Below are 23519 nucleotides of genomic sequence, written 5' to 3'. Positions count from 1 at the left end.
AATACCTTCTCTTTAAGGTCGGAGAGAATGTGTTCCAGTGCTTTAAACTTTCCAGAATCCAGGATCTGATCCATGTCCAACATGAAGTCATTGATGTGAGAATATTGCCTACAAAGCACATGCAGCTCAAAATCTGTCATTACTGTCATATCTTCAAAGATAAGGTCAGGGTTAGCATCACGATGTGTGGGTTCCTGTTAGTAAAAATAAAGGGAAATAATGCAACACACAATCTCACCAGAGAATTAAAAGCAAAGCCACCACACAGTGACATCCATAATCTCTGAAAGAAAGAACTAACACACCTAGACATGAACAAATGCTAGAGCATGGCTCATGCAAGCAACAAAAGATGAACTCTCATTTATAGGAGAGGATAATAGAGGTTTATAGGAGAAGATAATTACTTCACAGTTTAGCTCTAATAAGCACTTGTACTGGCAAAAACTTAAGAAGATGCTCAACCTTCATAGCAATTACCTACTTCCCATCAAACCCTACGACCTTTTACCCCTTTATCAGACCTCTTCCCCTGAAGACACACTCCCTTAAAAGTGAGGTCAAATCCTTGGATAGATGGTAGAAGGCATGGAAAGCCCAGCCCAAGATGTAGGGTGGGTAGAGGGGTGTCATGCCTGGATGAAAGAGGAAAAGAAAGTGACATCTGGAGAGTACAATGGTATGGGAATAATAAGGGACAAAAATCCTTCATAAACCAATGAGTCACTTCTTGATTCCCCCCAGCCTTGTCTGGCTTCACTTTAAAAAAAAAACCTGAAGAATATTTAAAGCCAGCTCCAACTTTTTTTAGAGCACCTGCTGCACATGAAGATTTTTATTTTTTTCTATTTTAGAAATAATCAACAATTTTCTCCAAGCTCCTCAGGCATTAACATCATACAAATTAAAAAAAAAATAAAAATCCTTAACAGATCAACACCTATGTCTTCCCTATTTTAGTTCTGCACTACTCAGTTCTTGCTACTCAGAAAGCTACTGAAGTCAAGTGCCCATCTAAGATTTTTTCCCACAAACATTCTGGCTTTAAATCCTGGGGAGGAGGGAAGAGGTGCTAAGGGGGAGCCTATGAAAAGGAGATGACTACAGACCCACAGCTGTTCCCTCCATTCTAATGATACAGAAATCAGTGTTAAATACCTACGGAGCTTGATCAGAGCACTGGATAGATGCAGAGGAATAAAAAGCAGCAACAATGAATTAAGTTGGGCAAAGACACATTTTTGACCAGGAGTCTGACAACAAAACAAACAAGTCTGCGTTAGAAATTCTGAGAAATGAAGGACTGCTTCTGAATCTCATCCCCTTACCTTGAGCATGAGGGTGGACATCGTCCTGAGCTTTTCATTCGTGTAATATTGACGATGCAAAAGAGGGTGATTGGCCATTTTTCTAAGTTGCATCATTGCATTTCCCATATCAGAGTTCTTCTCTGTAAACAAAGAAACCATCTTTGTACAACTACTGAAAAGAACCATCTGAAACACCCTTATCTCTCAGCAGACCTTTGTTTGCAAGAACTCAGTTTGAAAATTCACCTATTACCTGAACTTCAAAAAATTCATAGAAGGGATATAGACAGTTTATGAGCATTAGCCATTTCTACAAAGCAAAGACTGTAGTCACATTCATATGTCTCAGCATGAAAAAAAAACCCATCAAAAGGAAACAAGGCCTTTACATACCATTACTGTTAATAGTTTTCTTGAGTTTGTTTAAGAGAGCCAAGTAGAGTTGTTCCTGTTTCTCTGACATGGCACACAGTTCAATGAGATCTTTTTTGGGAGGTAGTTGTTTAAGGACCTGACAAAATAAAATGATACCAGATAAAAGCTGTACTGTTGTGGACCACCAGTAATTCTGCACAGTCTTATAGATGTTATGATACTCTGCTCATTCTCCTCATCCTGGCTCATTTCACTGCTTATAACTTCACTAACTCAGGCAGCAATTCAACTCAGGTCTTGACCTGGATTATAAATCAACCTCCCCATCAAGTAACATGCTACTGCTACTGCACACTCCAGAACTGCATGATATATTATATGCAATACATGGAATCCACTCCCCTGCTAATCAGTGTTACCCCCTTCAGAACACTGACCACTGAAGTCTGCAAGTGCCCATTAACGTTTCTTAAGATCAGTAAGTAATTTTGTCTCATATTATAGTGTTAGTATCAGAGATTATGAGGCTTTTTGGCAACACAAACCCATCATTTTAATGACAAAATGTTACCTCATCTTTTACTCTTCTCAAGATGAATGGTTTTATTATCTGTTTTGCATGTGCAATTCTCTCCTTCTCATATATACTTTGTTCTTCAGCACTCTTCTAAGGAAAACATCGAAAGAATTCAATTACACTGTGAAGCTTTCAGCTGTTAACACCACCACCTTAACTTCTCTAAATTGATGAAAACCCCAGCCAAAACAGACATACTTGACCTAACCATTAGTATTCTAAGATATCCTGTTACAGCATCTTTTAATTTAAAATGTTTACTCAGTTGTTTCATTTTATAGATTTTCATAATCATACTACCTGTTTCCATAAGATACCAATAAAACAGAAGTTATGCAGCAATAGCAGTCTTCTAGCAAAAAAAAAAAAGTTATTTTCAAGAAGAGAATTCATGGTACTCACTGTTTTTGAAGAGAACATCCTTCGAATTTCACTTGTGCTACTGCTGAACATATGGGGCATGACAAAATTCAAGAGGGACATCAATTCCAACAGATTATTTTGAACTGGAGTCCCTGTTAGCAGCAAGCGATTCTTGGCCTGTTTGTCCAAAGTGGAAAGAGCAATGAGAAACATTTGTCAAACAGACTAAAAAATATTGGCAAAAAACCCACAGCTATGGAGAAGTGAGAAAATGAACTTGATTTAAATTATAACTATTTAAGCCATATATATTTGGAACTAATGGAATAATTTCCTTGTTAACTCAACAAAATTGTTTACAGATCTGTGGGGAACTGTGCACCAATTTAAGACAATTAAAAAAGCATTCCTGGATCTATTAGGCTTTTTCTTGTTTGTTCTATTTGGGCTTTGTTTTGGTTGGTGGTGGTGGTGGGTTTTGTGGGTTATTTTTTTTTGGTGTATTTGTTTGGGGTTTTTTGTTTGGTTTGGTTTTTTTGTTGTTGTTTGGGATATTTTTTTCTTCCTCCTGATGACTGTGTTCATTGCTGCTCCCACATGAATTTCTCTAATGTAGTACAGTACTTAAGCACAAGTTTTGAATTGCAAGCACAATCAAGTTTTATTGCTTAAAGATCAGCTTTTGCAAAAGGCTATGGATGAAAACACAACCTTGAAAAATAAGGTGCAGTAAATGCTCTTAAGTTTATTATTATTGTACAAATACTACAGCACTAGATCAAAATATTCAGAGAAAGAACTGTATTCAAATCTTTTTCAGAACGTTGCTTACTCAGGCTGCAAACCACAAGAAAAAATAATTTCAAGCTGGCTCTTTTTACGCAGCCCTATCAGAGCAGGTCCTTAAATACTACAAGGTTTCAGCACAACTAATCAGAATAGCATCTTTAAAATCTTTGCTACTACGGGATATAACTGGGAACTTACTTAATACTGAAACTCAAGCACTAGCATCATTGTAACGACTGTACAGGAAATTTATTATGTTGCTTTGGGAGGCTACGTCCCTGAAAGAGACCACTGTGCAGGATCCACTCCTTACACCACACCAACACTCAAGTCCACTTGCATACTGTAGTTTCTCTAAAGTAATGTGTATGTGAACTTTACAGTTAATATTCCATTTTCCCCCTGCTTGTAGCTACAAAACAGAAAAGCCAGGAGCTGTCCCCTCTAACCCAGCAATAACTAAACCTCTTACATTAATTGTCATGAGGTGCTGGTAGCGGACAGAGCTCATGTTCTTCAGCATATGACCTTCATCAAAAATTGCATAGTTAAGCTTCAGCCTGCGGAACAGTCCTCGATCATCTGAGCTGCTGATTGCAGAGTTGTATCTGTCAGAGACAAATATCACTTGCACTTAGTCTCTCTCTGAAAATGAATGTACTGTTATCACAATCAAATTAAATTTGTTACCATTGTTAAGTTATGGAGAAGGTACATGAGGGGCAGTAAAACTGTCTGGAAGTAACCAACCACAACACAGTTTATTACTGGCAAATTATTTCAGTGTACTTGATGAGCCAATGTTCTCAGTAACACTTCCTAAAAATCTGCTGAAATCTGTTACAATGTAATATCCACAATATACATGCTGACAGACATATATCTAAAACACCTATGACACAGTATCTCTTACACAATCATAAAGCCCTAGTTAACCACTGTCTGAAACCCAACTCCTAAAATTTTCTGGTTTCTAGTACCACTAGAGGTCAGCAGGATCTCACTAAAGCTCACTGTTTGTGGTCCTAACTGTACTTACGTAGTCACAATCACATTGAAATCAACGACTTTATTATGAATGTCCACCCTGAGATGTTTCCTATCTTCTTGGGATCCTAAAGAAGGACAAAACATAAAATGAGTACAATCACATATATTTATATACATGTAAAAATTAAAAACACCATAGAGAAATCACTCATCAATAAACCTGTGCCTTAAACAACTGTCTTAAAACAACACTGCCATGAGCAAATCATCTTTTGTTACACTGGCCATGCAAGCAACCATATTAATGGATTTCTTTTTCAACTAGATTCCTCACCATAGTAAAAGAGGACGTTCAGTTCAGGACACCACAGATGAACTTCTCTTATCCAGTTATCTGTGAGACAAGATTAAAAGAAAACCCAAGTCATTTATACTTTATTATATCTTCCTGTTTCACACCTCAGCATCAAACAGAACTTCTGATTTTAATGCAAATCCCTTTAAATTCTCCTGAAGGTTAGGAAACATCTGTCTTAAAACTGGAAAACTGATATGTAAGAAACTGAACCAACCCCAAATGGCTTCTAGTAAAAACCAGATCGCACTTTAAAGTCCTGCAGGAACAGGCCCTGCACGGTCTGTAGCCACTGTGTGAAATAAATACAATGTGTAACTTTGCAGTTTGGTTTCTTCCCTAGACAGTTAAATCCCCAGAAAGCAAATCACTTCATGTGTCAGAACTTGTCTGCAGAAGTATGTCACCAGGAGAGACGGTGCCTCTGGGGGCAGGCAGAGGCCTGACATCCCGGCTGTGCAGCTCCAGGTGTGCAGCAGCACCATGGCCACAGGCAACACTGCTGTGCCCAAGGGGAAGCTGCTGCTGGAGAGCCAACACAAGTGCTGACCCCAAACCACAGCATGAGGGGACTCTGCTGAATGCCACTTGGGAAGGGGCTGGACCCAGATCAGTGATGAGGAGACACCTCTGGCAAAGTGTCAGGAAAGCTGCCAGCAGACTGCACTGCCCAGGCAATGCCAATCTGTCTCTACAATTTGGATCCAAGACTGACTTCATAAAAGCACCTTTGTTTACATTCTTACAAACACCTCAGGTTTTAATGGAGTTTGAAAGCACACTAAAAATGATTATTTTAAACCTAAGTTGAACAACTGGAAACTTTTCTGACACATCAAGAGAAGTTTCTGAAGCCAAATTAAGTATTTTATATTAAAAGCAGTATTTACTTTTTAAATTCAACTTGTTACTTTCCCTCGTCATTCAACAAATCCAAATTTAAGTTCATCAAGAACCATCTTCTGCTCAACCTCATCAGCTTTGCTGACAGTTCACCATACTCTTTCCAATTTCAACTGAGGCCATAAAACAATCAGAACACACAAGTAAAAGACAGTTAGGCTCATCATTTTAGGACTTTCATCTGCTTTGACAGATGCTGTGCAGTAAAGAGGAAAAAAGACAGTGAGTGTTTAAAATGCCATGAAACCTAACCCTAAGCACAGCCTGAAGACTAGGAGGTTCAGCCAATAGTCAATAAGTAAAAAGACTACGCTACACAGGTTCAGATTGTAACAAGCAGCTTCATTTTTTTCGAAGGAGACAGATAATCTAAAAAAGGTCCATGATAAGTCTAATTAATTCAGAACAAGAATGCCTGCAGTATGGTCTGCATTCCAATTCAAATTACTTTAGAAGTTGAGTACCACCATAAGTAAACCAAATTTTCTTTCATTAAATTATCTTTGCTTTACAGTATGTCCACGACTGGTGTGTTGTTTTGTTTTTTTCCTAACAAAAATATTTTTGAAGCTTCTAACTTACCTAATGTTGAAGCTGGCACAACTATCAAATGGGGACCTCTATTGCCCTCTTGGTAGAGATAAGCCAGAAATGCAATAGCTTGAATTGTTTTTCCTAAGCCCTAAGAGAAAATAAATCCATTTAAACAAAACTTACAATCTGTGGGATTTTAAAGTGTTTCCAGCTCCTAAGACAATTATGGTGTAGTGATGGCCCAATAAAGATTAGAAATCTGATTAGAAAATTTGTTGTTTAACCAATTTCACAGAAAACAATTCCTTCTTAAGTACAACCTCAGTCAAACTTTATTATCATTTCAGCTCAATATTTGAACAAAGATTCATCTTCTCAATTTATGAAGTTTTTCATTTTAGTTCAAGTTCATCCCTCAGATAATCTTCAAAAATTTACCTCCTGAACCAATGGTGCAGAAAAATGATTACTTGGAAACTAAATGTTTATTTCCATTTGATTCCAGTTGTACAAAGAGTATCCCAGCTGTTTCTGAAGTGGAATTTAATACTGGAACCAGATGTAAGATAAACCTACATTCCCATCAACACTCACTTTTCCTGTTTTCTGCATCATGAACTTAAAAATTTTGTGTATCTACCACAAAATACACACATTCTTACTAACATGAAACATACAGAAATTGAGAAGCACTGTCTAAGTCATAGCAAGGCAAAGCTGTGCTTTCATTCATGGTTCATCAGAAGATGAACAGCAGCCAGGATTATAAACAACAGACCACAAATTCAACAGCTGCATCAGTAAGGTGTTTTCTGTTGTACATCTACAGGTGGTGTCAGCATTTAACAAAAGCTCAAGCCCATAAGCTTGTCTCTCTTAGTTCAAAGTTGATGGGGAATGTCATGACAAGAGATGGTGGAAATACTGCTTCTGCAGAAGCAGAGCAGGTTTCTACCTTGTTTTTTTTTGCTGTGTTATCTGTATGTTTTGAAACTGATGAAGAAATGGAGAAAATAGGGACTCAGTGCAATAAATGCTTGACAAATAGAATGAACCATATTTTTACGAAAGGAGCTGTTAAACTCAGTGGTTTGAAAACAACCTGTTGTGGTAGAAACCGGTTCCATTTCATCAGAAGGCACTATGCGACTTGCAATTCTGGGTGTCCATGAATCTTAGGCTACCTCTGATTTTCAAATGGAAAAGAGTTCAGCAGCTTTTAAGATCTTGGAGAACCATCTGCAATCTAAAATTACTTATAATTTGCTTGAGGTTTCTAAGCAAGGATTTAACAACGTCTTTTTTGCAAAATTTTAATGGTTCTTAGACAAGCACTTTCACACTTACCATTTCATCAGCCAAGATGCCATTCAATCCATGTTTATACAGCAGTGCTAACCAGTTCAAACCAATCTTCTGATATGGCTTCAGTTTCAAACTGTTGAAAACAATCAAGCTTATTACTACATTTTATTTGTTTCTTCACAAAACACAACTTTCCATTTATGGTAATCAGAGACTGGCAGGTTTAACACTGCTTTAATTTTAATGCACTCCAGACCTCTTTGTGTAGTGAGAAATGCAAAGTTTTTTGTTACTTTACTTGTGTAAAGTTACTTTACACAAAGTAAAGAACTTTCTTAATCAGTCACCTGTACACAAATTGAGTTGCTTATTGCATTTTCACAGAACTAAAATGATCAATATGAGTAACACAAGATGATATCAATCAGTGATACACAACCAGATAAAAGCAGTTACATAACCACTCATTTTTAAAATACACAATTAAGTGGCATTTTGCAGCTGCATCCCTAATTTTGCTCTGTTGTACAGTTACTGTTTGTGTCAGCACCAAAGAAAAACCCAGAACACAACTCACGAAACACACTCAACAGCAAGTCACCCAGTTCAGCACTTTTTCCAATGAAGAAATGTCACTGACATCTTTCTGCAAAGACTTCCTGCTTCCTCCCAGGTTTTGTTTTCACACAGCTGAGAATCCTTTTGCTATTTACTTGTAATAGCATCCAACTAGAATTCAAGCTGCTACTTTGGCCATTCCCACTACACCCCAATATTTCCTAACCCTTAGGATAATACCGTCCACCATATCCATACCTCATACTATCCATTTGGATATCCTTACCAATTTACATGCCTGAAAGAAATCCTTCCCTACAACACATCCCTGCTGCCACTCCAAATGATGCTGAGTTTCAGATTACTTTGTACAACTGCACTTCTGATGTCTTTCATTCAGCTGACAAACCCGTTGAGTTTGCTCAGATTTGTTCCAATGTAGCATTTTTGAAATGGAATTCTATTTGAAATCTGTCCCCCATTACAGAAGCAGGTTTGCTTGGGCTTTTATTTGAAATAAGTTGACAACTCATGATTCCATTGCTTAAGGTTGGCTGTTAGATTCACCAGAAATGGGACAAAATAAAACCTGTTAGAATTCTTATGCTCTTATCCTGCCCACCCAGCTTTCCTGATACACTTGAAAAATCTGTTAGAGTCTCTCAAATGTTGCACATCACCATCTAGCTCACTGAGAGCTACTAAGTATCAAAAATCTGCACCTCTACTCTCAGAGACTGCAGTGCTGAAAATCAGAGTCTTCAAAAGTATACCTTATTGTCCATCATCCTTCTAAAGCATAAAAATGAGAGATACCTGCGATTCAGAATGGCGGGTTGCTCTATGTTCCATCCATATTCTCCGTCTCTAGTAATCCTGGTTACCTGTTTTGTCAGTTTATTGGAAATGTCTTCACATTTATTCATAAGCTTTAGAACCACATCCCTCTCCTTCAGCAGTATCTTGCAGTTCCACACTATATCTTCTGACAAACCAGAAGTCTTTGTCATTTTTGCAAACTGAAAAATAACAATAATAAAAAAATCTATGAATACTGGTAAAGCAGCTGCAGTGAAAATCCACAGCTGCTGCATGCAGTAATTCAAGTAGGAGACAACAGCATCCTGATCTTCTCTCAAAACTCCATGTACTCCTTACACTTGGCCCACTGCAAACTGTGTAAATCCACAATGCAAGTCATCATTGGAGCTCCTCACATTGTGAAACTCGAAATTTTAAGATACAAATTCTCTTCAGTTTATAAAGTAAAATACAAGTGGCTTTAAACTCAAAATCCTCAACAGGAGGTAACAAACAGTGCAAAGCCAGCTTCGAAGGCTAGGCACAATAACAAATCAAAACCCCAAAAGGAAGGAAAAAAAAGCACTGGTTCTCATTAAGATGCCCTTTTAAACAAACCCTACAGGGTTTTTAGTATACTACTAAAAGTATAAGATGTAAGCATAATGTAGGCATCAAGGCAAACAAAAGAAGCTATAATGAAGGTTACTATATTTTGTTATGGGTCTCTCTGGGGCTCAGCATTATCTGATTCCAGTTCTAACTCTACCACAAAGGTAGTCAAACTGGACTTGGGCATTATGTTGGGTTTTCTGTGGTCACCAAGTACTGTCAGTACAAAGAAGCCTTGCTTCCACCACTTGCTTCCTCAAGTCCACACTAGCTAGTGTGTATTTCCTTCCTCTAAATTTCAGATCTTCATCACAGGATGAATATTTTACATGTCAGAGACAAGCAGCCTGAGGTTGTATCAAAGCAGGCCCCTCAGCAGGCCCATCAATTTCTCCTAAATTCCATGTAGTCATCTGCAGAAAGTATAAAACCTACCACTAAATATGTTTCTGCAGTAACTGGGGTCATATTTGTAATTATAGTATTTTCTCGAGTATTTCCACTGTAAGCAGCTTTCCATTGTTACCTGATGCATTAACTCCTTCCCTTCAGCTGGCTTTGGTGCAAGGTGGTTCTGGAGTTTGGTTTTTGTGGCAGTTTGTTTATGTGCAGCCAAAGAAAATGAGATGACAAAATTTATATGTATTTCACTGTAAAGAACAGGCTTTTTTTGGGTTTTGTTTATTAATAGATTTGAAGAATTGAAGAATAAAAGATGCTTTGGATTTATCATTCTTGTATTAAAACAGAAGTAGTTTTCACACAGATTTTTTTTAATTTTAGACCAGGGATCTGCTAAAACTTCATATGTATATATCCTGCAGGAAATTCCTTCCATACAAAAGGAGTTGTATGATCCAGCTCAAGTAACTCACCAATATGGCCACACTGCAGAGTAAAAGCAAGTTTTGTTAAGGTAAGAGTATAACCAGATTAAATTAAAGTAGAATTTAAAAAACAGCTTTTATAAGGAAAATATTTTAAAAATAAATGGAGTGATGCAATTACAGTTTGGGGGTGTATTTTTTTTTGTTTGTTTGTTTTCCATTTTAAACAAACCTCAGAAAGTTTACCAACACTCACAGGTTAGACCAGGCTAAGGTGCACATGTCAACACCTGTAAAGGCGTTCTCCAAATAGACACCTCCATTTAGAAATAAAAAAGAACACAGTTTTTAATAGGTGCCTACAAAATTTCGACATTTGTTTTGATGACTAAAGCTTTGGTTGGCATGAATAGAAATCCTGTAATCCATAAATAAAGGTGTGGAGAATTGAGCCATATGTTATTAACAGAAATTGTATTGTTTCATGTCAGCACATTAGCATCCACGTATAAAGAAATACTTTAGCCACTGGTTTGCATGTGAATCACAGGGTGTTACCCTGCTCAGAACACAAAGCAGATTCACAGGTGGCCTTTGCTTTCTAGAGATCCTGACACCCACCCAAGTTCAGCTTTTTTCAACTAATGCCCAAAAATGTGAGACCATCATGGAAACTGAACCCATGAGCTTTCCCAGCACACTAGGAATTGCCACACCAACACACTCTGGACTTACTTTACACCACTTTCAAGATGATGAAGGCTTTCTCTTTAATGCCTAAGCATGAAAGTCAGCCTCAGCCTTGATCAACAAACACCATTTCCACTGTAAGCAGCTTTCCATTGTTACCTGATGCATTAACTCCTTCCCTTCAGCTGGCTTTGGTGCAAGCTGGTTCTGGAGTTTGGATTTTATGACAGTTTGTATATGTGCAGCCAAAGAAAATGACATGGCAAAAAAGGTGGAGCTACACTCCCTTGAGTCTGTATCCCCTAGCTCATATACTGCTGCAGTGCACAGAATATGATGGGCAAGATCCACCTCTGACAACTCAGTTCCCCCATTTCTCTAGAAGTGATGTGCTGTGTCAGCAATTCAATGTAACACTTCCCATCAGCTTAACTTGTGTGTATTCTGTAAGAATTTCTGTAGACCACAAAGACTTTAAATGCTATGTAAGACAGCTTATTTTGTGACAGAATAATACTGTGAATGCCAAGAATGAGAGGATACAGCAAGTCTCACATAGATACATGTTTTTACACTAAAATGAAATCCAAACAGGTAACAGTTACACACCTTAAAAATACAAAACTGAATAGCATTAAACCCTCTCTAGTTTCTCTCCCACATTTACCAAAGGAAGCAGAAAATTGCAAGACCACCAAACCCAGGCCCCAAAACCCCAGCAGAGCTCCTCTGGGAGCCAGTCTGGCTCTGCTTTTGTTTCTTAGCACACAGCAATCCCGGGCAGGTACTGCCCTTACGTGATTGCTGAGTGCTGCAGTTTCCACCACGGGGCAATGCCACACTTTGGAAATGAGAGCGCTGTTAAAATATAAATAAGCACCAACGAGTTTTTTAGGGGAGTTAGGATTGGGAAAAAGGGCAGTTGGTGCCCAGAAGTACTTCCATCAAGGAAAGCAACCATGCTGTCTGCTGGCCCACAATGTGTACCAGTGGGGTATCATCAGGACCTCAAAGCAAACAGGAAAGAGAAATGAGAAGCTAAACAGAAGACTGAGGGGAGACCTCACTGCAAATTACAACTTCCTTACAAGGGGAACCAGAGATACAGGCATAGGTCTTTTCTCTGTGGTGACCAGTGGCAGGACCAGAGGGAATGGCCTGAAGCTGTGCCAGGGGAAGTTTAGGCTGGATATTAGGAAAAGGTTTGTCACCCAGAGTGGCAGGGCACTGGTACAGGCTCCCCAGGGATGTGATCACAGTACCAAGCCTGACAGAGCTCTAAAGTGTACTTGACATACAGTGCAGGCATTTCTAAACTGCCAAATTAATTAATCTTCGTGACCAAGGACAGTTTCAGCTCTCTCCATTTATTTTGATAACTGTGTCTACTAAATATCTTTCTGTATGTTTTAAGCATTACTAGATCAAGTTAAACACTTGAAATATCTACTCCAAAGAGTAAGTATTTCCAAGTGCTCTTATTAACCTTAGAAGCCTATGAAATTAATTTAAATCCTCTTGGAAACAGAATAGCTTAGTCCAAATTAAAAAAAAAAAGTCTAGAATAAAAAAAAATACTCATTTATGTTTTCCTGGAATAAAACATTCAATTTACAAATAAGTAGGCTTTAGTTTTAATCTCAGACTGAGATCCTTAATATCTTCCTCAATTCTAATAATGAACACGTGGTAACAACTTGTAGTACTTCACATCGTGTTACACAAGATACCATTAGAGTAAAAAGAGACCTTAAAACTAAGCCAATTTATTTAATGCTCTAACTGAATCATCTCTCTCCATTATTCTAACTACCCTTATTAATTGGTAGGAAAAATGCTGTGTTACTGAGCTACTGGATATTTATAAACAACTAAATCCACATTGATACAAAACATCTGCTAAAATCTGCTGCAAACCACTTTTACTCTGGGCAAGTATTTGCAATACTACATAAACATGTGGCTGCTGACACCAGCAATCTTCATGAAAGACAAATTTTGAACGCAAACAGGCCCATGCAGCTTTTTTTTTCCCTGTAAAATATTTTACACAGAAAAGGAGAAGAGCCCTGTAGCAAATACTTCTGCAAAGAATTAAGCTCAGACAAAATCCAACAAGTTTAGAAAGTAATAGCTGTATGACAGATGTTCTGTGAGAAGCCAAAGGCTTGGGGCAAAACGGATTTCTTTTGCAGCATACCAGTACCCTGTATTTTTTTTAAGTATCGTCCTCTTGTCTCCCCCCTCCCCTTACAATACAACATACAAAGATCATTCTGTTTTCCTTAAAATTCTGTTTAGCATCTCTTACTGTTTTGCAGTAATATATTTCACACACTGAATAATAAATGTTATTGTTTTACATATATTCAAGAAGTTCTTGCATACATCAGTGGGGGGGGGTTCAGAATGCACACTGATGAATAAACGCAAATTACTCTGTAAAAAGGCCTGTGCACAGTTACTTTTAAAATTCATAGCAATAATAAATTAAATCAAGACTATCTGCTGTAACACACTTCAAACCTCTTACCAGAATATTGCTCTTAGCAGGTCTGAGGTCTTGCAGTTAACTGAAACTGTATGAAATGTGAAGTCTACAAACAAGCCATGGTAAACATCCGAAAGTAACAACAAAGCGACAGTAGATAATGTACTTACCAACAGATATTGCTTTCCTTTCTGTGATGGATTGTGGCTGAGCATTCTCATGCTTTACCTTTCTTTAATAAAAACACAGCAGCTCACTCCACTAAAAATGGCTGCATTGCTTAGCTAGCAAAACCATGCTAGACACTAAGCTGCACTGCAGTAAGATAAAGGCACAAAAGAAGAAAAGGGGAAAAAAAAAAAAAAAAAAAGAGAACAGCCATTTCTTGCCTGAAAATAAAAACATCCATGCTGGCTTCTTCAATCATGGAGCTACCCTGGAAGCTGCTGCTGCTGCTATACAAGTGTCTGCAGTAAAGGTCCTGCCACGTTCTTCCCTTCTGCATGGGTTGTCAGCTACAAGAGCTCAGAATAGGCTAGCAAACACCTCCTTCTCACAGTGAAAGCTCTAATTTCTCCTTCTGCAGTGAAATCAACCAACTTTCTCTGCTACACAGTGAGTGACAGTACTGTCAGCCAATCAGCTTGAGTTTTCCATAAAAATCACCCCTTAATTCATTCAAAATCAGGTCATATGACACTATTTGAAACGCTATTGGCTTAGGAGGAACATAGCATTTCAGCCTAATGAGGATAAGGCCACCCATCTAAGCCTCCCTCGGCTGAAGCCACCTTGACTCTAGGCAGGCTGGGGATAGGAAAGGAAGAATGCAGACCTACCAGAGCGTCCCAGCTGTTAAAGGGCCGGAGCGCTATTATCTTCTGAGCCTTTTTCTGAGAACACTGGGGAATCAGAGTCAGTTCACTCAGGGAAGCATCCTGCAGGAAGCTGAGGATTTTCGCTTTGTAGCCATCCTCCATGACTTCATCAGCACTGCTGTAGTCCTCATCCAGGGAGCTTCCGCCATCTTCGGAAGCAGACTCATCCTCCGTGTGTTCTGTTTCTCTTTCAGCCCTCCAAATGCTCCTTTTGCCTTTGTCCTTTTTCTGAAAGCCATTCTGCTCTTTCTCAGAAGCTTTCTGCTTTGTCTTATCTTTACTCTCCTCACTATGGCTCTCAGTGGAAGCTTCGGTCAAGTCAGCAACTTTCCTTTTGGGAGGAAATTCCACACCTATGCATGCAATACAGAAGGCAACAAGTTAATGCATATTGGTATGGGGCTGATGAAAACACAAGTTGTTCTTCCAAAATAAAACCTACAGATCTGTAAAGCACAGTTCTAGTATTTAATACACAAGAACAGGTGTTACTAAGAAAACACAGCAGGTGTTACTAAGAAAACAGAAAAGAGAATCTGTATAACGTATGTAAATAGCTCCAACTATGAGTACAAGATAAGCAAAGCTCATTTATATAATGCTCAAATAGAAGAAGGTTTTAAGTGTCTTGAAATAGAGATGATCAACATAATGTAATATTTGTGAGCTGCAGAAGCTCTGAGGTAAGAGCAAACAGTTAAGAACTCTGATGTATTCTTAAGATGAGATACTGGTCCCACTGCACCTGACTGCAGAGGTATTAATTCTGCTGACTTGAGAAAAAAAGCCTTCTTTTCCCAAGAAAATGATATTTTTTTTTCCATTTTAATGCACTGTAGTACAGTATTTGGGGTGGAACAATAAAAACATGCACTTGTTAAAAAAACTCAAAGAATGAGGCATCTCCAACCAAAATAATTCAGCTGCCTTGAAATAAGACAGAAGTTATTTAACACACCACAAGCAAGTAACTTTCAGAAGTGCCTTGTAAGGGTTTTGACTCCTTCATTTCAAGAGAGCACTTGCAGTGCAGAAGTTGCTCTTCTGCCCAATCCCAGCTTGCTGTTGATTCAGTTCAACCCTGACATCTGCCTTCTTAGAAGCATCAATAAGGACACAACTTCCTGAGCAGTGATAGCTCTCCCCACTTGTAAAGAAACCAATTAAGAACACTACCCTATCCCAAGAATACTTACATAGCTGATACAGCAAAACTTGTACATATCTGACAGCTGTGTAACACACTGAAAAGTAATCAACTCTTTAAATAGACTTAAGTTATAACTTGCAGATTTACTTGCAATCATTGGGTTTTCTCCACGCCACGTTTAAAGTACTGGTATTTACAAACAGATTGAATAACTCAAGGCCTATTTCTACTATGTTCCTCTCCTAGAATACATTTTAGAAGGACAAAATAGCATATATTGCTTGTTTCCTATGCAGTTATTTGCAATTACTAGTTTAGAAACCAGTAATTTACAAGTACTGCAGTTAGAAAACAACCCTTTTATTAAACAAGCAAGAAGGGAGCAGAGTTAGAGAGTGCTTAGAGTTCTAACACCCTTAGGTAATTACAACTTTTTATGCCTATCTGTATTAGCAGGGTAAAAGATATTTATCCCTAGTTAGACAGCAAAAGTAAAAATACAGAAAAAGTGAGCTTCCTTCTTTCATCCTCCCTGTAATGTAAATTACAAGTATAAGAGTAAGTTTCTAAGCATGGTGCTGTCAGGACTCATTGCTGAACATTCAAAACTATTTGCATCACAAGTCTGTTTTGTCTGGATAAAATGAATTATAAATCTGTCTTTACCTTCCTCATCGTCTGCAAATATTTTCAGGGCTTCCAGTGCATCATGAAACACCCAGTTATGTTCCTCAAGTACTTCTCTCAGCTCCTAGTAAAAATAAGACATTTTGCATTGTGGTGAGATAAGCACAAACTAAATTTCTGTGCCAAATAACATCAGCAAATAAAACCCCTGTAAATCAGATGATTCAAAATAAAAGGAAATCAAAATGAGGAAACCCTTCAGGCTCTGTACACTCAGTTTAGGCAGAGCTGCACTCCACTTTTCAAAAGTGTAAGAACACATGAACAAGCTTTGCTTCCAACTATTTCAAGCACCCTACTGAAAGGTCTCAAGCAGTCACTGAGGACCATCAGGTACTAAAGTAATACAAACTGCAAAATATATTTAGCAGTCTGGGGGAGAAGAGTGAGAGAGGGAGGGATCATTCCCCCTTGCACTTTTCAATAAGTCATCAAATTTGACTATACTAGGCTTGTCATAGGGCTAGAAATGTAGGAAGAGAAGTTACATGTATTCTCAACCACATCCCACAGCTCTCAGTTCAGGACAAGCTACATTCTAACATCAGGAACAGCAAAAGCCTTCCTACCCTGGGCTCTTTCCAAAAGTGCTGTTGGTATCAGAACTGTTTCATATGGACTATCAACAGCTGCAGTTTTCTTAAGAACTCAAAACCTGATGTGCCATAGGGAGACATCAGCTCACCTCCTTATCTAATCCAGGGAATGTACCTTGCAACTTCTTCACAAGCATCTCTTGCCTCTCCCATTGTCTTTTGGGCTCTGAGTCATCCAGCTATGTTAAAAAGAAGTTTTTAATATTAGGTTTAATATTAATTACAACTATAGAAACAGAAGAAAACCTAATCAGTATTGCTTATCCTTAAGCAGCTACTCTAAATGACAAAAGCACTTAAGATAAATTCAAACTGAAATGATTCCTCATACATAGTCAATGATCAAAGAAAGACCAAAACTTGCACAAACAGAAAACGTCTTCAGTCATGGAAAACTGGGACTCTTTACTTGAAAAGCAGGCACAGTGCAAAGTCATATACCAAAATATAAATAATTTAGAACTGTCTAGTTTATTTTGCTTTAAAATCAAAAGTTATTAGCAATTCCAGATGATATTTAAGGCAGAAGACATCAGGGTTGGTAATCAGATTAGCTTACTAAGCATGCGTAGTGTTTAACCCACCACAGCCTAAAAACATGTCAAATGGTGTGTTTATATTAAGATTTATGAGTAAAAAAATCCATAAATTTTATGTCACAGCATCATAGAGTCCCATCAAAAACTGGTAAAACTTTTCATCAACAATAGCTTCACCAACAGCTACTACCAGCCTGCAAAATGGAAGTCAACAAGTGCCAAAACTTCCATGGGCCACAAGCTGCTCTGCTTTGTATTCCACCACAAAGAACTACGTGAGTTTCTTCCTAGAACTTTGAATACAAAGTGATTACAGAGCTACTTGTCTACAGCAGAGTTACCAACATTTACTTTTCTGAAGGAGCACAAACCACATCTTCCAGAGGCACTCTGAGTAACAGAGGACATTATTCCTTTCCTCAATGAGCCTACAGTGTCACTAAGGGAGCAGCTAGAGTCCACAGAAGAGCTGCCCAAGTATGCTCTGGTCTTAAGAACCAGAGGAAAAGCAAGACTAAGAAAAAACCTGCAAGTTCTCACTATAGTTCTCTATAAGCTCTAAAAACCCATATTCCACATTTGTTTTTTTCCAATCCTTCCCCCTTTAATTGTAATGATACTGTTAAAAACAGAAATCAAGCTGATGTATCAAACCAGGATCATGACATAGTTCCCATTAATTAGCAGAGGTCAAAGTAGTCATTCCTTTAAATGTAACCAATTCATCGTTTTTAAAAATTTCCTGAAGTCATACTTTCAAATATATAAGCAACATCTACAACAAAGGATAGCAGCAACTATAGCAACAAAGATGTTAACTTCATGTGCTTGAGGAAATACAAGGAATGACCTGAGGAGGAAAAGTGATCCAGAACCTGTCGTTCTCACTGACGTTCACAAAAACTGAATGGTACTCAGAGCCTCACACACTGCTACCTGCCATCAGCTACTTCCACCAAAGCAGTGAACTGGCTGGTGTGATATAAATCCACAAGCAGTAAAGAACAAATCAGGTAATTCCATTCAGAGTGTCAACAATAAAAGAAGTACAAAAAAACTCATCCAGATGGCAAGATCTGATTTGACTTAATTTTCTGATAAAACACACCACTGACCAAGTCAGGTAATTCAATTTATTTTACAATGCACAAAGAGAAAAGCGCAGTACTTACATAACTAGCTTTTGACTTTTTTGCAACTCGCTCATTTTTGGTTTTGCAATTTGTGGGAGATTCACTTAGTTTCCTTTTACCAGAGGCAGCTTCAAAAAGAATTGAGATGGAAAAGAAGAATTAGTTCCTTTCATTGAGTTCACCTCAAAACAGTAGGAGATTTTAATTACTACAACAATGTAGTAGCTACTTGTTACCCAAACAATGTTTACTAGTCTCCATAACAGTTTCCTACTACAGAACACAGATACATTGAAACTTGAAGCAAAGCAGCTGCTTGAAGATACATGCTTATTTACCTCTAAGTTATCTTCAGCAGTCTGGCAATTAATCAAGTAATTACCTCTCATATATAACAACCAAAATAGAATTTAATTATTATTTTTTTTATAATTGCCACACAGAGGTTGCATAAAGGTGTATCTGTGTCTGGTTTCACTCAAGCTGGTATTTCTTCCAGGCTGAAGCCCATCTGTCTGTTGGAATATGTACATCTCTGCCAATCTGGAAGCGCTGATGACTGATTTCTGGCTCAGGTACACACCAGAGCAGTTACCAAATGCTTTTCAACAGTAAATCCAGACGTCTCAAAGAAAACTATGCATATTAAGTCTGTGATAACCTTATCACTTACAAATAGTCCACATGAGCCATAACTTTCTGACTATCTTTGGGCCCTGGTGATTATCAGGAGATTATCATCTCAGCATTAAGGCCTGCCCAGCCAGGTGCACTTCCAGACTGCTGCTGTGCATGGTTCATGAAGGCAAGAACACATTACCAGTATTTCTGCACACCAGCTTGGCTTGAAGCAGCATTACCAGAACAAATTACTGTGAAAATTCCTAGTTTGTGATCTGAAATAGTACTGGAAGTTAGATCTTCTCTGGAATAGTAAGTGCCTGCAGAGCTTTGGTGTCTGATACCAGCATCTCTGGCCAACCTCCCCTCCCAGCTTGCCCTTGGAGACCAGTGAATGAACATACCCACACACACACACAAAAAGCACATTTGCTTTCCAATCCAGAAGACTGATTGGATGATCAAAAAGTTTTAACTTCAGTACATTAAGTAGCCAAATCTTTGTACAAGACACTTTGTGTGGAAATACTTTCAAATAAATTTTCTACTACAGTCATTCACTCTGACATCAGAGAAGTAGCATGTAAAAATAGAAAGAAATAATTTATTAAAACATCCCAAGGAAAAGTAAAGTACTAGCAACTCTTCCTGAAATTATAGATCTAGCAAGAGATACCAGAAAACTTTGTTAAGATTTTTTTTGAAGTCTATGTATTTATATATATTTAGACAAAAATATCATCGAATCATAGAATTTTTTGGGCTGGAAGGGACATTAAAGACCACTTAGTTCCAAACCCCTGCTGTAGCCAGCGACACCTTCCACTTGATCAGGTTGCTAAGAGCCCCATCCAACCCAGCCTCGAACACTTCCAAAGATGGGGCATCCACAACTCCTCTGGACAACCTGGTCCACTGCCTCCCTACCCTCACAGTAAAGAATTCCTTCCTGATTTCTAATCTAAACTTACCTTCTCAATTTGAAGCCATTCCCCCTTTTTCTGTCACTACATGCCATTGTAAATAGTCCCTCTCCATCTTTCTTGTACTGGAAGGCCACAATAAATACAATAGGCACAGTTCAAAGCATCCAGAGAATATGCCAATGGAGGCTCTCCTTCACCATTCAGACACTGACCTTTCTGCCCAAGACCTAATTTAAACAATATTGCCGGGAAAATGCCTGCTACGAGCTTAACCCTGAGAAATGTGTGGTTGTTTTGATACCCAAACTAGGAGCTGTCAGGCTGCTGCTGGGTCAAGCACTGTAAGTCATTCGAGACCTTGTGCTATTATTTCTTAAGCTCAATTAACACTGTATTCAGGATGGATAATTCTGAATGTGAACAGTGACCCTGAAAACCTCTTTGCCCTAAAAAAATAGATGGGCTGGATATAAGAGTACTTAAAAGATTTTCCTGGTTTTAGGTCACAGCTGAGCACCCAATAGCATTTGAAGGAAGCCCCATCATGAGCAATTTTAGAGGACATTGAACTGAAACAAAGGATCTGGAAAACCATGGTCTCAGGAACCCATCAACACAGAATTATTTAAAAATCAACCTGTGGTCTTCGGAAACCCACCATATTTGCAAATGACAAAAAAATCCCAACTTTCTGAACACATCCACTTTGGAAAGTACACTTAATTTTTCCTTTCTGTGCTAAGGCAGTATACAGCTGAAGGGATAAAGAAACTCTTGCTGTTAGGTAGGAATCATCCTTCGTGCAGGCAGGGTACACCAGGCCTTCCAGAGGAATCCTTGTTCTCCCCATAAATACTATAACTAACGAGAAAAGCTGCTCCAAGGTCTCATAATTTAGAGGAGCATATGTAATTATTTCCCCTGTTACTTGCTGCTACCTCTAACAAAAAAAAGCCTTTTCTTACTGTGACTTCCCTCATCATGATAAAAGAAAACAGTAGTTTCTGACTGCTCAAAAAGCAGTGAATACCAGTCAGATTCACATGAGGCTTCAGCTCAGAAGCACACCCACCACTTTCATGGTTTGCAAGATGTACAGAAATCAACACCAGAAACAAATCACAAACAACTGGTATTACTACAACTTCACATCTTAGACATGTATTTTCAATTTGTCACATCTTCATACCTTTAAAAAATCTGCAATGTTTCTTGTTTTAGCTCTATACAACTATTGAATTCAAGCTATAAATACAAGTTTTGTAATTTTGAAAGGATAGAAAAATTCAAGGTCACACTTTTTTCACAAAGCTGTGCTTCGCAAAACTGTATCTTGCCTTGACCTCTCACACAGTCAACATTTCACAAGTAAAGCATATCTGAAATTGATACAGTTAAAGCAGATGTTCAGTAATGCCTCCATTTTTAAAAAATGTGTCTAAAATTAGGTGATTTATACCATCACTGTCAGGCATGCTTATTCCTAACTAAATATTTTATACAACAGCTGTGATTAGTGGGAATTTTGCTGCCAAGAAGACTTCTCTATGGCTCATATTAAAAGGATGTGAAACAACATTCTTAAATCAACACAAAAATGGCCAAAAGGCAGGGCCTACATACCAGAAATCAAAGTGATTTAGTTCAAACACTGTGAAGTGCAACAAAGTTTAAGAATATATATTGGCTTAAATTGGTTTAATATTTATCAAAACCTTTGAAAAGTAATCAGTCTTCCAGGAACAGCAGCACTCAGTGTACTTCTCAAAACATGCCAGCCTTGTTTCCTATTGCCAGTATCCAAGAATTTCCATCTATAGAATCTGACCATGCACTCAGTGATAAACTCAAAATTATTTGGTTGGTTAAAAAAAAACCCATCAAACAACACAAAACACAAAAGCATCCCTTCATTCAAATTAGTCTGAGTGTTCTTAAAGCTTCTTGGAAATTGTTAAAAATCTTTGCACTTTTATATGAAAATAAGAAAATGATAATATAGTAAGTACAGGAGAGGGAATCAGATAAGCAAAAAAAATGTGTACTTTAAAAACAAAAGTAAAATAGTTCTCCCTCAGCATATACTTACTCCTAGACATATTGCTCCAAATCCATAGGATCTTGCATGGAAAGATGTATGAACTACTCAGAACAACTAAATAATCAAGAGTGGTCATAAATAGCTTTTTCCAAAGATCCTTCAGGAAAACCTTGGACAACTGAACTGTAAACAGATGGCTGATCTGCTTTTATAATATCAGCATTCCACTCTTCCCTGACCAACTTCAACAAATCAAAAATATAAGACAAGACTTAGCCCTGGACTTGAGTGATGTCAAGAAACAAACCCGAAGCCCAAGAATTATGACCCTTTTACACATCTAACACTTAGAACACATTCCCACAAAATGTGTTTCTTTGTTTTGCATTGTTTGTTTTGGTAACAGTATGAGACTGTGTAAATTGAGGTGCAGAACAGACACCCCTAAATAAGTTCTGACAATTCAAAAGCACGGTTTGCATGATGTTTTGCTAGAGAACCAGGGGGGTCTGTGTAATGTTTACAACTAACAGTTCTTATTTAGAATTACAGGCAGGTCTTGAAAATAACCTGAACAAAAAACTGACAGGTCTTGATACAAACAATATCTACTTATTAACAACTACATAGCCCATACATTCTTTCCATACTACCAGACTGCTTACCTAGAACATTTAGAATTACTTCTGCTAATCCCTTACTATTTGCCTCAAGTTCTGGACAAAGAAGGAGCCAGCAAGAACAGAATCACTTCAGAACCTACAAACAAAGCAACCCTGAGCCTCACAGAACAAATTCCTCTTCATGGTTTTATTTACAGATTTTGGTCCACATCCTCTATTTATCTTTCTTCCTGCAAAGCCTGTAAATTCAATTTTATGTTATTACAATAAAAAAAACCACTAACTTTTAGCAGAAGCTTAACCACTTTTTAAATATCTCCCAAACAAGTTCACTGAATTAGCTACAGCTTCTAAAGTTTGGTTGTTGTTTTTGTTTTGTGGGGTTTTTTTGTTAAACATACCTTTGTTATTGATCTTCAAACCAGCAGCTACTGCTTCATCCATTGTGCATGCTGACTCTATCAGCTGCAAAACAAAAAAAAAAAAAAGCAACTGCTAAGTAGAGAAATTTAATGCAGTTGAACAGAGGAAGACAATGCTGGATCAGCTGTGACTAAAAAACACTTAAAACCCCCAAATATACATGTATTATTAAACCCAAGAGCTAAACCAAGAGGAATCAAATTAGCTGTACTGATCACATACCCTGTATTTGGAAACACTTAAAAATGGATACTGGAAAGATTTTGAATAGATTGTCATGTATTATTGCTTTCTTCCCTACTTCACAAACATATCCTGCATTTTTACTTCGAAGCTTTTTTTCAAAGACTATTCAATGTTACTATCACAAAACAAGATAATACAACCCTGTAATTCATTAACTCAGGAAGTGTCTGAATACT

General features: G+C 37.9%; 1 protein-coding gene across 3 annotated transcripts in view; it reads right to left on the bottom strand.

Annotated features, from left to right (window-relative positions):
- The window catches only part of SMARCAD1 (SWI/SNF-related, matrix-associated actin-dependent regulator of chromatin, subfamily a, containing DEAD/H box 1), a 41329-nt gene that overhangs the window by 3684 nt on the left and 14126 nt on the right, over positions 1-23519 (bottom strand). For 2 of the 3 annotated variants that reach the window (XM_015624306.1, XM_019006339.2), the window contains 16 exons: positions 23076-23139; positions 18503-18591; positions 16881-16970; positions 16175-16259; positions 14320-14711; positions 8876-9078; positions 7544-7634; positions 6245-6344; positions 4739-4798; positions 4454-4529; positions 3887-4022; positions 2665-2802; positions 2257-2352; positions 1704-1821; positions 1329-1450; positions 6-194 (listed from right to left, as the gene is read on the bottom strand). In XM_015624306.1, the coding sequence (XP_015479792.1) occupies positions 6-194; positions 1329-1450; positions 1704-1821; positions 2257-2352; positions 2665-2802; positions 3887-4022; positions 4454-4529; positions 4739-4798; positions 6245-6344; positions 7544-7634; positions 8876-9078; positions 14320-14711; positions 16175-16259; positions 16881-16970; positions 18503-18591; positions 23076-23139 (2049 nt within the window). The remainder of the gene's footprint in view (positions 1-5; positions 195-1328; positions 1451-1703; positions 1822-2256; positions 2353-2664; positions 2803-3886; positions 4023-4453; positions 4530-4738; positions 4799-6244; positions 6345-7543; positions 7635-8875; positions 9079-14319; positions 14712-16174; positions 16260-16880; positions 16971-18502; positions 18592-23075; positions 23140-23519) is intronic. The other variant, XM_015624304.2, reaches the window with a different exon arrangement.

The sequence above is a fragment of the Parus major genome, chromosome 4 (assembly GCF_001522545.3).
Source record: "Parus major isolate Abel chromosome 4, Parus_major1.1, whole genome shotgun sequence".
NCBI classification, from domain to species: Eukaryota; Metazoa; Chordata; class Aves; order Passeriformes; family Paridae; genus Parus; species Parus major.
The sequence above is the reverse complement of the archived record's forward strand: the minus strand, read 5'-3'. Positions and strand labels throughout refer to the sequence as shown.